At 39.3% G+C, this 17500-nt stretch overlaps 1 protein-coding gene across 16 annotated transcripts in view; it reads left to right on the top strand.

Moving 5' to 3' along the window:
- The window catches only part of zgc:152904, a 404441-nt gene that overhangs the window by 364689 nt on the left and 22252 nt on the right, over positions 1–17500 (top strand). For all 16 annotated transcript variants that reach the window (NM_001076744.1, XM_073949165.1, XM_073949158.1 and 13 more), the window contains 3 exon segments: positions 5782–5932; positions 14210–14397; positions 15303–15399. In NM_001076744.1, coding sequence (NP_001070212.1) covers positions 5782–5932; positions 14210–14397; positions 15303–15399 — 436 coding nt within the window.

Below are 17500 nucleotides of genomic sequence, written 5' to 3'. Positions count from 1 at the left end.
ATTTTTTAAAGTACATATTACTAAAATAGAAATCGGGTGACTACAGGTGCGACTAAATAAATTCATTCATTCATTTTCCTTCGGCCTAGTCTCTTATTTATCAGGGATTGCCACAGTAGAATGAACCACCAACTATTCCAGCATATGTTTTACACAGCGGATGCCCTTCCAGCTGCAACCCAGTACTGGAAAACACCCATACACACTCTTTCTGTCTCATACACTACGGCCAATTTAGTGAATCAGTTCCCCTATAGCCCACGCCAACACGGGGAGAACATGCAAACTCCACACTGAAACGCCAACTGACCCAGCCGAGGCTCCAACCAGCATCCTTCTTGCTGTGAGGCTACAGTGCTCACCATCGAGCCACAGTGCCGCCCTACATAAACTCAAAATGTAATAAATATTGTAAATAATGTTAATATGTAATATTGCGCTCATATTAATTATGAAAAGATATTTTTGTAAACAATGTATTTAAAGAGCTTACACTTGGCTGATGATTGATTCTAAAGCCCATAAGATCCTCAAGCCCGGGGCTCCCTCCTGTTGCAAGGCGAGAGGGGAGTTTGAGCTCAGGTAGATCTCGAGAGCTCCCCTGTCATGGTGGCTGAAGAGCAGATAGTAGTTGCTCTTATAGAGATAAGTACCAGGTAGGGGCAAGACTATGGTGTTGATTTGGATTAGTCAATAAACTTAGGTTGCATGTTTTTAATCGGTGGGAGGAAACCCGGGGGAAACCCATGTGTGCACTGGGAGAACTTACAAACTCCTCACAGAAACGTCTGCTGGTTTGGTAAAGCCTGGAACCCGAGACGTTCTTGCTGTGAGGCAACAGAGCTAAGCACTTTGCTACCGTGTCACCCATCTAGGAAGGATATGGAGTAGGGGTGGAAGGGGGGTTTCTTCAAAATGACGATAGCGGTGGTACAGAACCCAGGGTATTTGTAGTTTCTTAAGAGTCGTCTAATTGGTGCATTCAGAATTGGATAATGTGGATCCAGCCGCTAGCAATCATAAGCACATGATCCTCTCGAAATGAGTTTATAAATAAACTTCACTTTGTGACACCACAACATTAAACTATAACATTTGCAGCATAATATGAAACTATAGGATTTGCAGAATTGTGCATACCATATTCATTGTCATATACTTCAGCCCTGCAGGAATTTTTTCACCAATTTCTGTTTAACAGAGAGCAGATTTTTTTTTCAACTCATTTCTAATCATAATAGTGTTAATAACTCATCTCTAACAACTTTTTTTTTTTTATCTTTGTCATGATGACAGTAAATAATATTAGACTAGATATTCTTCAAGACACCAGTTTTCAGCTTAAATTGACATTTAAAGACTTCACTAGGGTAATTAGGGTAACTAGGCAGGTTAGGGTAATTAGGCAAGATATTGGATAACGATGGTTTGTTCTGTTGACAATCAGAAAACAATATAGCTTACAGGGCTAATAATTTTGTCGCAAAAAATGGCTTTTAAAAAATAAAAAAACTGCTTTAATTCTAGCCGAAATAAAATAAATAAGACTTTCTCCAGAAGAAAAAATATTATCAGACATACTGTGAAAATTTCCTTGCACTGTTAAACATCTTTTAGAAAATATTTTTAAAAAGAAAAAAAATTAAGGGGCATTAATTCTGACTTCAACTGTATTCACCTTATTCTCAGCTGTCGAGTGGGCGCTGCCATTTGAATCTTTTTGTCTCGCGACTTCCGGTCACATTCACTTCCATTCATTTTTTGACGTTAACAACTGCTCGTTACGCTGCTTGATGTTGCAATTTAATATTTTCTTATTATATTATGCTACTTGGTCTGTGTAGTCATGCAAACATTTGTTTGTTGAGCAAGTAGTTTGGCCATTTTCTGCCGTTTATTATTCCTAGTCATTTCTCCCATAGGCGACTGAATCGGAAGTTCTAAGACAATCGCGAAAACAGGCGCACTTCCACATTTTAGAATAAGATCAATATAAAAAGCCCTCTTTTTTTTTTTTTTTTTTTTTAGCTTTCTATGCAGTTTGAGCTAAAAAAAAAACTAAAAAAAAACTTGTTTTTAGCGACACAAGTGGCCATTCAGTGAACTACAGCGTGAGCTTATTGCTTGTGCTCAAACTCTGATCATTCAATTTAATTTTCTGGTAAATTTCTGTAATTTAACAGCCGTTATTTTACCGTATCTTCCAGCACCCCAGCTGCCAGAAATAATGCATACAATTACAGATTTTTTTTACAGTGTAGAGTGAACATGTGCTGCACTTTTATCCTCTCAACAACAAAATAAAGGCAAAAGAAATTGAACAGCAGATCAGAAAGCATCTGATAATAGTGATATTAGTGTGTTTGCACAATTCCCCCGCCTCACAGCACTGACAGGCGGCCCAGTCAGTCCTCTACAGCAGCCTCTCCCACCTGCAGCCCGAGAGCAGATCACCCCTCTGCGTACCGACGACAAATGATTTAGCACAGGCAGTGTGAAGGTATTTCCCTTGTACAGTCAAACCGATCTACTTCTACTTTATTTTAACAATTTAATTGGACCGTTTATTCTTTTCTTGTTCACAATCACAGATATTTTAGTGACAGTTTCTGAACTTGTCTGAATTTTTTTATTATATATGAGAGATTACTGCACATTTACTACACATCTATAATGATATACTGTATTCAAACAGCAATAAATTTAGTTAAATAAACATGCTTATATAAAGTGTAGTGCAATTATAAATACCCTTTTATTAACCATATGCTGTTAAACAGAAACGGTAGAACGTAATGACGTCAGTGATATGCATATTGACGTATGACGTACCCCCCCCCCTTCATCATGGGGCCCGATCAGCGATCCTTGCAGGGGGGCCTCTGCATTTTGCGCAACGCCACTGGTCCATACGAAAGACACAGACCAAACCGAGACAGACTAAATCCAAAAGATCTCTGGTCTCTGAGACACCAAATCAATACTTGACTCCTGGAACTCCTTGAAAATCTGACTATTTTTGCAATTCTTAGAAATATTTTTGTGTGGAAGTGTTATTTTCTACTCTAACACTGCTCCAAAACATAGATATAACTGAGTTCAATCTATTTTTAGCTGTTGAAAATACTGGTGTTGTAATAATGTTGGTACAACTATACTCTTGCAAGCATCTACAGCACACCCATAAGCCTCTAGCAATACTAAACTCCACTCATGTTCTCATGTTCCCTATGTTTAAAGGGTTTTTTTATGTGCACACATGTTTCCGTCATGCTCTATAGGTGCAATCTAAAAATGAGCGGGTGCGTGAGCTCTGACTGCCTGTGTAAAAGTGAATGTGAGGCATTAGTGTGAAGGAAGCGAAGGCTGCGGGTCATCTGAAGCCTACAATAACAGCCGCTGTCAGAGAAAACACACACAGGCCACTGCAGGACTGTCAGCCGCTGCACTCCAGACTCGAGGCATCAAGCGGAGGGTGGACACATATTGATTTTTCAGGGAAAGCGAAGAACACTGATCATTAAAGTGGGCGTTAGGGGACGGGCTCCGTCTAATCCCCTTATATTCAAAGTTCTCTATCTCACCACGGGCACAGATAGTGTGACCATGCACATCACAGTGGAGGAGTGCTTTTACTCTCAGTCAAATGACTGGTTTTCATACATGATCAATGTTTTATTTGATGCTAATTCTTATACGCTACCTGACAAAAGTCTTGTGGTGGATGCTAGTTGTAAGAGCAGCACATAATAACTTGACTGTCAGAAGGTGGATTTTTCTGATGGATCATCTGCTGATCCCAATCATCACCAATACTGCAGAAGACCTACTGGAACCAGCATGGAGCCAAGATTCTTGCAGGAATCAGTCAAGTTTGGTGAAGGAAAAATGATGGTTTGGGGTCATTCAGTATGGGGGCGTGCGAGAGATCTGCAGCATCAACAGCCTGAGGTATCAAGACATCTGTGCTGCCCATTACATTACAAACACACAGGAGAGGGACAATTCTCCAGCAGGATAGCGCTCCTGCTCATACTTCAGCCTCCACATCAAAGCTCCTAAGGGCAAACAAGGTCAAGCTGCTCCGGGATTGGCCAGCCCAGTCACCAGACATAAACATTATTGAGCATGTCTGGGGTAAGATGAAGGAGGAGGTGTTGAAGATGAACACAGACACTTGATGAGCTCTGGGATCCTGCTGAAGGCTTTCTTCTTCATTCCAGATGACTTTATTAATCAGTGATGTGAGTCATGTCAGAGATGTATGGATGCAGTCCTCCAAGCTCATGATGGAGTCAGACACAATATTCATTCTGTCTCCACTGCAGCAGGACTTTATATTCTATACTGGACATTATTTCTGTTCAGTGATGAGACTTTAGTCTGAGCAGAGTCAGACCACACTGTCCTCATCAAATCAGTCAACATCAAGACATGATCAGATTTATTGAGCTCAAATAAGCAGAATCTAGAGGCCTTTACCTTTCATATACGACAGTTCTGACACCAAAAGATCAACAAGAAGTCCAGTTAGTATTTGTGTTCCTAAAACTTGGATAGGCCACAAGAAGTTAGTCAGGTGTACATGCTGTATATATATGCACACACCTTAGAAACCACTCAGAACATCTTCACAACTGTATAGCTATGCCCTTGCAAACCCTTAAAACCCAATAGCAACACCCTAGCAACTGCTTAAAAGACTTTAGCATAGAGACGTCTCCATCGCAACACCAAATGATTGTGTGGCAAAAAAAACCTTGAGTATACTTTATTACATACTAGTGTAACGTCCATAACAGTGTAGTTGTTTTGAGGATATCTATCAACAAGATGCTAGTGAATTGTGCAAACACACTGATATCACTATTATCAGATGCTTTCTGATCTGCTGTTCAATTTCTTTTGCCTTTATTTTGTTGTTGAGAGGATAAAAGTGCAGCACATGTTCACTCTACACTGTAAAAAAAAAATCTGTAATAGTTCGCGTTATTTCTGGCAGCTGGGGTGCTGGAAGATACCGTAAAATAACGGCTGTTAAATCACAGAAATTTACCAGAAAATTAAATTGAATGATCAGAGTTTGAGCACAAGCAATAAGCTCACGCTGTAGTTCACTGAATGGCCACTTGTGTCGCTAAAAACAAGTTGTTTTTTTTAGCTTAAACTGCATAGAAAGCTAAAAAAAAAAGGCTTTTTATATACAGTTGAAGTCAGAATTAATAGCCCCTTAATTTTTTTCTTTTTTAAATATTTTCTAAATGATGTTTAACAGAGCAAGGAAATTTTCAGAGTATGTCTGATAATATTTCTTCTTCTCGAGAAAGTCTTATTTGTATTATTTCGACTAGAATAAAAGCAGTTTTGAATTTTTTAAACGGCATTTTAGGAACAAAATTAATAGCCCTGTAAGCTATTTTTTTTTCTGATTGTCAACAGAACAAACCATCGTTATACAATAACTTTCCTGATTACCCTAACCTGCCTAGTTACCCTAATTAAGCTAGTTAAACCTTTAAATGTCACTTTACGCTGTATAGAAGTGTGTTGAAGAATATCTAGTCTAATATTATGTGCTGTCATCATGACAAAGAGAAAATAAATCAGTTATTAGAGATTAGTTATTAACACTATTATGATTAGAAATATGTAAAGAAATCTGCTCTCTGTTAAACAGAAGTTGGGAAACAAATAAACAGGGGGCGAATAATTCTGACTTCAACTGTATGTATTTGGGTGTCAATTTTGCTAATGTGGATTTGTTTGTTTTTGTCGTCTCAGAGTAAGGATGGGCGTGTGGAAGTGCGTGGACGCCATGGAAAGTCCATGTTGACCATCAGCGGGGTTCAGCTCTCAGACTGGGGCCGATTCGACTGTGAAGCTCTCAGCAGGATTGGAGGCCATCAGAAGAGCATGTTCTTGGACATCGAGTGTAAGATGCACAACAAAACTTTCCAAAATGTATTGCAGTTTTCATGCAAGGATGTTACACTACTTTTGCCAGGCTCATTCTGAAAACGTAGTCCCTTCGACGTTTCTGGAGGCTGCGAAATACGTCCCGGGAGGTATGTAAATTTGCAGTTTTTATTTTCGCAAATCCACGAGAGGCTGCTGTGTGCACTTTTTGGTATCTTAAATGTCTCTCACGAGTGCCGTTCGTGCCCACACTGAGATCCACCAGAGGCCGCTGTCGAATGACCGCCTGTCCGAGTGGCTGAATGATTGACTGGACAACCGGCCAATCAGCTGACCCACCCTCCTCCTTCCCTAAACCCAACCAGTTTTTCCGATTGACGCAATCACCTGCTTACTTCCCTAAACCCAAAAAGAAAAGCCCTCGTCTGATTATTACCGCATTTTCACCCTCTTATGAACTTGTTCATTTTATTTTTTGGATTCTGTTTTTGTCTTACCTGATTTCTGGAACCGTTCTTCCCCGGACTCGAACCCGTACACGACGAGCTAATTGGACAAACTGGTTGCAGCGGGAAAGCCCTCCACACGGAGGTAAGCTGTCAGCCAGTAAGGTCCAACTGGAACACGCCATACCGCTCTGTAGCGTTCGCTTAAAAAATTAAATGCAGCCATACATACCTCCGGGTACTTAATTCACAGTCTCCAGAAACGTCCACAGGATTACGTTTTCAGAATGAGCCTGGGTTGATTTTTGCAGCTACTCAGAACCAGATAGCAGCACTCTTGCAGACACTTTAGTAGTCACCTAACAAACATTTAAAACAAGACATTCCCTTACAAACCTGATAGCAACACCCTAGCAACCACTCAGAACACCACACCAATGGTATAGACACTCTCTCACAAACAACATCCTAGCAAAACCTCTATAATATCCCATGCTCGTGTAAACCACCAAAGCATCACACTAACACCCTAGCAACTACTCAGAACACCTTAGCAACTGTAAATATGTCCTGGCAAACGCCCAAAGCACCCTAGCAACCACTCAGAACACCTTAGCAACTGTAAATATGTCCTGGCAAACGCCCAAAGCACCCTAGCAACCACTCAGAACACCTTAGCAACTGTAAATATGTCCTGGCAAATGCCCAAAGCACCCTAGCAACCACTCAGAACACCTTAGCAACTATAAATATGTCCTGGCAAATGCCCAAAGCACCCTAGCAACCACTCAGAACACCTTAGCAACTATAAATATGCCCTGGCAAGTGCCTAAAGCACCCTAGCAACCACTCAGAACACCTTAGCAACTGTAAATATGTCCTGGCAAACGCCCAAAGCACCCTAGCAACCACTCAGAACACTTTAGCAATTGTAAATATGTCCTGGCAAACACCCAAAGCACCCTAGCAACCACTCAGAACTGTAAATATGCCCTGGCAAACGCCTAAAGCACCATACCAACCACTCTGAACACCTTATCAACCGTACAGACACCTAAAACACCATAGCAGCCAGATCGCAGCACACTAGCAATTACTCCAGACACCTTTAGTACAGTCTCCTAACAAATATTTGTAACACCACAGCAGCCGCACAGCATCAGGGAAAGTGACCTTTACTTATTGGCCTAAAAAAAGCTCAACTTAGTTGAAGCCTGGGTTTACAGTTTTTCATTTTATTAGCTTTAAAATGAAATGACTCACTAAAGGAAATATGGCCCTCAGCGGGGCCAATTATGGCAGGAATTCTTCTCAAGTAATTAATTCCTCGGGTTCTTATTAATTTCCAGGTTTTCTCCTGAAATGGTGAGCTGGTGTTTTCAGTAGCTCGGTTTTTACATGTCTGAATTAATCTGTCATCACGTTATCAGTGCGCATGCATGTGAAATTCATCATTCATTCATTTTCTTTTTGGCTTAGTGCCTTTAATCAGGGGTCGCCACAGCTGAATGAACCACTAACTTATCCAGCATGCGATAAGGGTTATAGCATTTTCATAGATATGGTTACGGTTTCGTGTTGTTATCTGTTGATTTATTCATTTATTTTTCGTGATGTGAGTTGATTCAAGTATCTATGCAGCTTGTATTATTTTAGCCAACATGTTTAGAAATCCTTTTGTGATTCTTACTGACTGACTGTGAATACACAAGACGTGTCAGTCGTATCATTTTGAATGGGGAAAAGTGTAATAGTCAATGTGGCAGATGAAGCCCCGCCTACTTGTACAGGAGCCAATCATTTTTAGACTGACGATTCTCCAGGGAAGAAGCTCGGACCAGACGTGTGCTTTTACAACAGTTTGGTGGTCAACAAACGCACTGGCATCTCAGTGATCACTTGCTTCACCGACATAAAAAGTATATCTGCATGTAGCTTGAAATCTGTACTTTTAACTCTTGTATGGTGTTCGGGTCTGAGACCTGTTTTCAGTTTTTTTCAATAGAAAAATTAAACAATGAATTATATTTTCAGCCTGATATTTACTGGCTTTGGCTTATTTTTTGTGAAGAACAAAAATCCTAACAAATTTTCAACGACCGCATACTGTACCTCCCCCCACACATTCACAGTACATACAAGGTGTTTGGGTCCATTGGATCCAGGTCTAATAAGGCTGCTTTCACACCTGTGAATGGATTCAGTTGTTCCGAAACTGATATTACAATTGTTACAGTGTTGCTCTTTGCTCTTGGAGCGGTTCGCTTTCACACTGCAAAGTTTCTAATCGGACCAAAAGAGCTAAAACAAGTCACGTGTGAGTAAACTCTCCTCACATTGGTCAGAGTGTCAGGGTTTATTTTGCAGCGTCCCGCTCAGCTGTCAGGAGAGGTGGTGGTTTGGTGGTGATTGACAAGGTGTGCGTGACGTGTCTGAGGAGAGATGCGGTGGGGAGGGGTGAGAAGGGTGCGCGACGATGCCTATTTGAGGACTGGGAGAGAGACGCGAGATTACCGGGAGATCATCACTCGTTTGCGGGCATCAGGAGACTCGCGAAATTTCCCGCCCTACTCATAATTCTCTCTTCATATAGCCGTATGCCTATTACATATCCATAAAACACAGTGATATAACCAAGCTCAGATCGGATCGCTTTCTCACTACAATCGAACCGCTCCAGGGTTCGTTTCAATCGAGCCGAGACCACCTCACTCAAGCGATCTCGGAGCGATTACTTTGGCGCGGAACAGAGCGCGATTGCCCTGTTCACATATGCCAAACGAACCGCGCTAACTGGGCAAACGAGACACGTTCCGAAAAAAAAGTGTAGGTGTGAAAGCACCCTAAATAAGACTTTGCCAGTGTGGTTCCTTATCACAACTGATCAAGATGGCCAAAAGATTATCTGCTACGAGGGCCTTGCAATTGATTGTGGAAGACAGAGGAGCTTCTGATGATGATGTCCATGACCATGGTGGGAACAATACGAAAAAACAAATCTGTGGGTTTTATTTTTTTGATAACATTAATAATAAAAAATAAAATAAATAAAAAACGAGAAGCGCGTTAATTCATCGATATGATCTAACAAATGTGAAGAAGAAAAGTGAACCATGTTTGCTGTTCATATGGCTTGTAATTTGGATTAAGTAAACATCTGTTGAGTAGTTTAACATAAAATAGTTTGATAGTGTTAATTTGGAAAGCCAAAACTCTAGCGGGTCTACCAGACCCATGAACACTGGCTGAGTAACCAAAATACGAACACCACACAAGGGTTAAATGAACCAAGTGCAGGTAAAAACAAAAGTTTGTTGGTTTTGTAATCTGTATGAAATGACCGTGAGGTACAGTCAGCCCTGTCAAATCCACATCACAACTACTCAAACGCCACAAACTTGCAAACAAAGAGTCACTGTCATTTCTGGAGAAGATTCACCATCAGGATCAAGCTGTGGATTACTTTAGAAGAGCAGCACGATCTGATGATGATTATCAAGAGGATAATCATGTGTAGAACAGCCATAAAGTAGGTTGGCGTCGTGATCTCGTTTCTTTCTAGTGTGCGTGCGCATTAACTCGGGCCATTAACATGCCAATTTTGCTTAATTAAAACGTTTAGAAATGAAACTTATGCAATAGATGATGTTTAATTTCTTTAGTGGATCCAAATATGTAATGTTTTTGTAAGCTTGGTTAACAGTTTTGGAAAATTTGATGTTTCCCAATTCACCCACACTGCCCGAGAGGCATTTCAAAGATGACCGAGAGTGAAATGACTTGCATTAAAGGGACTTTAGTTTCAGTTCAATTTATGTCACTCATCCAGCAAAAAACACACTTCACAATACCTTCAACATATCAAAAGCACTCACAGTTGTCAGAATCCATCAGAAATGTGATGAGATGCTAATAAATGTCTGTGTGACACTGACCGCACCGTGTTGACCTTGACACCAGCACACCGCCGTCATGTGCATGCTGAGCATGAAGCTTCACAGTCGGTGTGTGTAGAAGGACGCTGTGAATAAGAGCGGCAGAAGCTAGCCAACCGTTACCGGCTGCTAATGAACTCATTTATTTAGCTGTGAGATGTGACAGAGAAGCGGCATCAATCTCTGTAATGCACGCCTCTGAGTCGGGGTAAAACAGCAATAATGCCACATGAATGCTGCAGACGCACTCAAACTGCAGCTCAGGATCACTGAGAGTTTCAGCTCTTTTCATCTTTATGACTCGCATCTGTTTACTGCAGACGCTTCTGACACATAATGGAGTGAGTCTCTAAAGCCTTTCTTTGTTGCAATCAATATTGCACTTCTTTTTATATGATTCACATCAACATCGCGCGGTGCATTAATATACATAATAAAAAGTCAAGCTGCTGCATTATACACTGACTTCTCATCAATGCCATTAACCAATACTAGCCAAAAGTATCTGGTGATTACTTATTGGAATAAAGATACAAACAAATAATAGTTGGTTTAAATTATTAGTTTAAATGCGCATACTTGGTCTCTCTCTGTTGTACTTTCGGTTTCTCGCGCACATACTCAGTCTCTCTGCGTTCGCTTGACTTTGTCCACTCTTGCAATAAGCTATTACATACCCAGCAATAGCTCCGCAATTCCGCCAATTTTGGCCGCCCGTCCGAACTGATTGCTGCCGTGATGACAAGCTGCTGTTTTATGCAACCCAGTGTGGAAACGTAGTCCCGCGGACGTTTCTAAAGACCGCGGAATACGTCCCGCTGCAGTTTGTTGTGCGCTTTTTCGCATCTCAAACGCCTCTCGCGAGTGCAGTTCGCGCCCACGCTGTTCTCTCGTGAACCCACCAGAGGCTGCTGTCTGACTGACCGGATGATTGACTGCGCAACCGGCCAATCGGCTGACCCGCCCTCCTCCTTCCCTGAACCCAACCAATTTTACAGATTGAACTCGCTTCCCTAAACCCGAGCAACAGTTTATAAAAGCCGTCCAAAAAAAAGAAAAGCCCTGATTTTTTTTTTCTACCGTGTTTTCGGCTTTCACCGCGTTCTCACCCTGTTACCAAACTCGTTCACTTAATTTTTGGGATTCTGTTTTTGTCTTACCTGATTGCTGGAACCGCTCTTCCACGGACTCAAAACCGATCGACTTGGTCAACTCCTCTCTGCCGACGTACACGGTGAGCTGAGTGGACAAACGATTGCAGCGGGGAAGCCCTCCACAAGGAGGTAAGCGGTTGGCCGGCAGGCAAGTGGGAAAGGGAACAGCGTCACACCGCCCCGCAGCGTTTGCTTGAAAAAAATAAATGCAGCCGTACGTACCTCCCGGGACGTATTCCGCTGTCTCCAGAAACGTCCGTGGGACTACGTTTTCAGAATGAGCTTGGGTTGGTTTTTTTATGTTATGTATGTTATGTGATATTGCGTTTATACAACAGTTCGATGGCACAATCGTGTATATAAAAAAGAAAATAAAACACAGAGAGTCTAAAACCATTTTGTATTAGGAACTACTTTCTTCCTCTGTTCATTCATCTGCATCTGACGTCAGAACAGCAGACGCCGTTACTAATTCACCAACGTCACTTTAGAGCTAGTGTTTGAATGATTCTCTAGCGTAATGTCTAGTGATGACAAAACAGCTGATTTTGCTCACATTTTAAGATTATAAGGCTGAACGTGACATGAAATGCCATCAGTCTACAGAGATATCCCCTTACAGTCTATTACAGTTTACAGTATTTCTCTGCTGTCGTCGGTATTGTGGGTGCAGGTGTCCCAGCGTTTACCCGGAGACTTTAAGAAATGAAAAAAAGGAGGCAGAAACTATTTCGCTCTTCCATTTGGCATTTATGCGTTTCTCCCAAGTGCTGTCGACTACATACATGCCAGTCAACGACAATGAGTAGGCAAAAGGAAAAGAAAAAGACACTTGAACATCCGTCGCAAAACAAAATGTTACACTTCTCAGAGCTTCTCAGAGCCTGCCAGAACTGAACTGAGCTCCCATACATGCGTGCCTACATCTCAAAGGTAAAACAACCACAGAAGAAGAAGAAGAAGTCCGTAAAGGGGACATTTATGCACAATGCATATCAAACATTAAGTGACCGTTACAATATCACAATAATTAACCTTGAAAAAAGCAGCACAATCACTACCAGACTGCTGTTGTGTTTGTGTTAAGGAGGGACGAGGCTGAATCCAGCTTGTTATTCGCAGCTTCTTATTGACTCTGTCTGTTACACCTTAAAAACCATCGCTTCCATTTTTCAGCTTCGCGCTCAGGAAAACACAGAACAGTTTTAATCTAAGCGTGAGGGTATATTATGCGGTCCTGGCGGCATCTTGTGAATAGACAACGTTAACCGTCTTTTGTGTACTACACTATGGCAGGCTAATGAAACCGACGAGCTCTGTCAGAAATTGTAAATATTTTAAAATAGGTACTGTTCTTACAAATAAACTGCATAGTTGCAATCTAAACAACTATATTCTCCACTAAAAAAAGTTTCAAATGTACATTTTGGTGTCTAACAACAGTAATATTTGTCAAACTGTATTCTTTCTGCTTGTTGCTGGCTGTATGTGGTTTGAGTAATACACAGAGGTAAAGAGGCCTTTGTGGGATGTTACTAGCAAAATATTGCACGGCTATCAGCCAATCAGATTCAAGATCCAGACAGAACTGTTGTATATATATATAAAACTACTTGTTTTCTTGAAACTCACTTTTAGGTGAAATTACTTTAAGCAAATTGTTTATGCTCTAGCATACAAATTAATACTGAAATGTTAAATTACCATGACTTTCAAAATGAGATGTTTTTTATATATAGTATAATATTTTAACTCGTATTTAGCTCAATGTTTTGATTTATTCTGTCTGAGGTTAATTATTCGTGCTGTTGTCTTATTTGAATTTTCATTCCAAAATGGCCACCGCGTGACACTGGCAGCATCTAGTGGCTGTTTTCCAAATAACAACAGAGTGTGGCCTCTTGGTGATTCTCTTGTTTATTTGCTATAAACAAAAAACTATAGAATACACAAGATGTGTCACTCATATAGTTTTGAATGGGAAAATCGTCAATATGTCAAATGAAGCTCCGCCTTCTAATACAGGAGCCAATCATTGATCACTAAAGACCGACAATACTCTGGGGAGAAGCTCAGACCAGACGTGAGTTTCTGATGATTTTGATTCTGATGACTTAAAGGGACTTTGCTCTGTATTTGAGTAATTTAAACACATACGTTTTTGAGTATAATTAACATTTGAGTAAAATTGAATACTATATATATATATATATATATATATATATATATATATATATATATATATATATATATATATATATATATATATATATATATAGTATTTAAAATATATAAAATACTGTGTGACCCAAACTATCTGTGGGATGGTCACAGTACTAATAATTGTGTTTTACCATGTATATATACTATACTTTATGTATAACTGTCTGTTTATACTGTATCTGTTCATAAATAGCTCTTTGTAAACCTAATAAAATGGCAAGCACGTAACACATTTACTAGTATATATGCAAAACATTTTCTAAATTATAAAGATTAGCAAACTCTAAAATGTCATATTTGTAATAATGTAATAATAATTGTGTTGTTATTGTAATAATCAAGTCATTTTAAGTCATGAAATACAAAATAATAAAGTCATGTCCTTTCATTTATACTTTTTTCTTCCTAAACATGCTTCTAATGGCTGTATTTACAGTCCAGTGTTTCCTGTTGCTCAAACACCAGCTTGATTATATGTTTGGTCTGTCTTTTCTGCGGTGTTGAATGCATGTTTATTCCTTTGTTTTTCTTACAGATGCTCCAAAGTTCCAGACAAATCAAAGCATTTTCTACTCGTGGGAGGGAAACCCGGTGAACATCAGCTGTGAGGTGAAGTCTAATCCTGCGGCGACGATGCTGTGGAGACGAGAGCGCTTCACCATCTCCAGCCAAGGCACCAGCAACATCCGCATCCACAGCACAGACGGACGCTCACTGCTGGAGGTCCAAACATTACAATACAATACAATACAATTCATTCATTTTCTTTTCAGCTTAGTCCCTTTATTAATCTGGGGTCACCACAGCAGAATGAACCACTAACTATTCCAGCATATGTTTTACAAAGTGGATGCCCTTCCAGTCACAACCCAGTACTGGGAAACACCTATACACACTCATTCACTCACACACACTCTAATGTCAATTTAGTACATCAATTCCCCCATAGCACATGTGTTTGGACTGTGGGGGAAACCAAAGCACCCGGAGGAAACCCACGCCAACACAGTGAGAACATGCAAACTCCACACAGAAACACCAACTGGCCCATCCAGGACTCGAACCAGCGACCTTCTTGCTGTGAGGCCACAGTGCTAACCACTGAGCCACCGTGCCACCCCCAATACGTTTATTCATTCATTTTCTTTTCGGCTTAGCTCAGAGGTCACCACAGCGGATTGAACCGCCAATTTATCCAACATATGTTTCATGCAGCAGATGCTCTTCCAGCTGCAACCCATCACTGGGAAAACACCTCATTCACACACTCTCATACAATACAGTCAGTTTAGTTCATCCATTCCCCTATAGTGCATTGTGTTTGGACTGATCCAGCAGGGACTCAAACTAGCGACCTTCTTGCTTTGAGGCCACAGTGTTAACCATTAGCCACCGTGCCGCCCCCAATACAATACAATATAAAGTGTACTTGTATAGCACATTACAAATAATACAGAAAATAGATGTTTTGTTTTAGTTTTTTTTTTTGTTTTTGTCGTGCTAAAATCTTTCCTGTTAGCTGATACGTTTCTCTTTAAGAACTTACAGTAGTTTATTTTATTGATTTATTTATCATACGCACTTTGACTGACGTTGCTGTACTGATGCATGTGTTTTCTCGTCTTCAGGTCACTCCAGTGTCCGACAGGGATTTTGGACGCTACAACTGCACTGCCAGAAACAACATCGGCGCTCGATACCAAGAGTTTATACTAGCACAGGCAGGTGTGTGTGTGTTTACCAGTAACACCAGTACAAACACTGCACTATACACATGCCTTTTAATTTAATTAGTGCTGGGCAAAGATTAAGCGTGATTAATAGCATTTAAAATTATTATTTATTTTTTTTTTACATAAAATATATGTGTGTATTATATATATATATATATATATATATATATATATATATATATATATATATATATATATATATATATATATATATATATATATATAGGGGAAATAAAGCGCTCAGGCAAGTTGACATTATTTTGTACATTGGATTCCACTTTAATGAAAACATAATAATAAACAAACTCGATTAATGAAACCATTAAGAGTGCATCCAAATGCATCAAATGATCGGTAATTAAAAGGGAAATAAGAAAAATAGAATAAATATCTATACTTTTATATTAGACACACATCTGATGCTGGTATGTGCAGCAGCTCCACGTTCACAACTTCATGCATTGGGTTAAATTAGGCTGTTCAATCTCCATGTTCAGTACATTATTTCCATTGTATCTGTTCAGCTGAGGGAACGGAACCAACCCCAGGTCATCAGACACAGCTACATTACAAGACGTTGGCACCCTAGGTCTAAAAGCTACAGTAAAACATGCTGTCTTCTTCTAAATGGTTACATTAATCGAGTTTGTTTAATACATTTTTATTAAAGTGGAATCCAATGTACACAAAAATGTAAACAAACCGCAGTGATTCATTTCCCTTTTAATATGTATATGTGAAACACACACACACACGCACACACACACACGCACACACATAAAAACAGAACTATACAAAACTTGTATCGTGCATTTGTATATAATTTCTATCACACTGTATGCACATATATTTTTATATCTAAAGATAAATGAAAAGAAATTCTATTATATGCATACATAAAATTATTTACTATTGATGTTCTTATTTTTTATTTATTTGTTTATTTGTTTATTTAATTACAATTGAATTAATTAATTGAAAAAATTATAATTTTTCATGTTGGGGTCAGGATTAAAATGATATGAATGATGGATATTATTTTATTACTCACTGTAAATGTTGACTATATATATATATATATATATATATATATATATATATATATATATATATATATATATATATATATATATATATATATATATATATATATATATGCATACATGTGTGTGTTTACTTATAGCTACATAAGACATATACGCGATACACACACATATTATGTCAAAGCAAATCTTGATTTTGAATGCAATATTATAATGCACACTCTTGATCTGATGTCTACAGTTTTTTCAACAATGGTTAACCTTTAGCTAGTCTCTTATTACCTGCCTATTAATAATACATTGGCTGTTTATTAGTGATTATTAAGCACATATTCTGCATGATCTTCTTCCACATCCCTAATCCTATCTAATACCTAAACCACTAGCTTAATGAGTATTCAATAGCAGTAAATTAGTTTAAGGCAAAAGTCATAATTAATGTTTTAATTAATAATGAGGATTGTACCTTAAAATAAAGTTATTGAATTGTGTTATATTGAATACAGCAGGGAAATTAAATATTGAACACATTGTCATGTTGTTTTTCATAATATTTCTAAAGGAGCTGTTGACATGGAATCAAACCAAATTTGAACCCAAACAAAAACACAAGAATAAAACAAAACAATCAGAAAAATGAGTCCTGCATAATAACAATGGAACGGCGAAAGGGGAAAGCGCTGAACTACTGAAACATACAATTTAATATGGTTCAGTAGTATATTCAATACCTCTCATATGGAGAATGAAGCCTCATGCATTGCTCAGGTGTGAGTTTCTCACAGACTTCAACAGAGTGTCCAAATCTTGATACTTCTGTGGGTCTCGTCTATCAAATCTGAGCTTTATTCTGTATTCTTTATTGGATTTAAATCAGGTGATGGGCTGGGCCATTCTACAGCTTGATTTTCTTTCTCTGAAAGCATCTGAGAGTCTCCTCGGTTGTGATTTGGATCATTGTCTTGCTGAAATGGTTTGATCTTCATCCTCCTGCTAATGTAGATGATATTCATTCACACTGAGGAAGGGCAGAGGCTTGCTGAAGAACTA

This window comes from Danio rerio, chromosome 1, assembly GCF_049306965.1.
Source record: "Danio rerio strain Tuebingen ecotype United States chromosome 1, GRCz12tu, whole genome shotgun sequence".
In the NCBI taxonomy this organism is placed as follows: Eukaryota; Metazoa; Chordata; class Actinopteri; order Cypriniformes; family Danionidae; genus Danio; species Danio rerio.
This window is presented reverse-complemented; position numbering and strand designations above follow the sequence as displayed.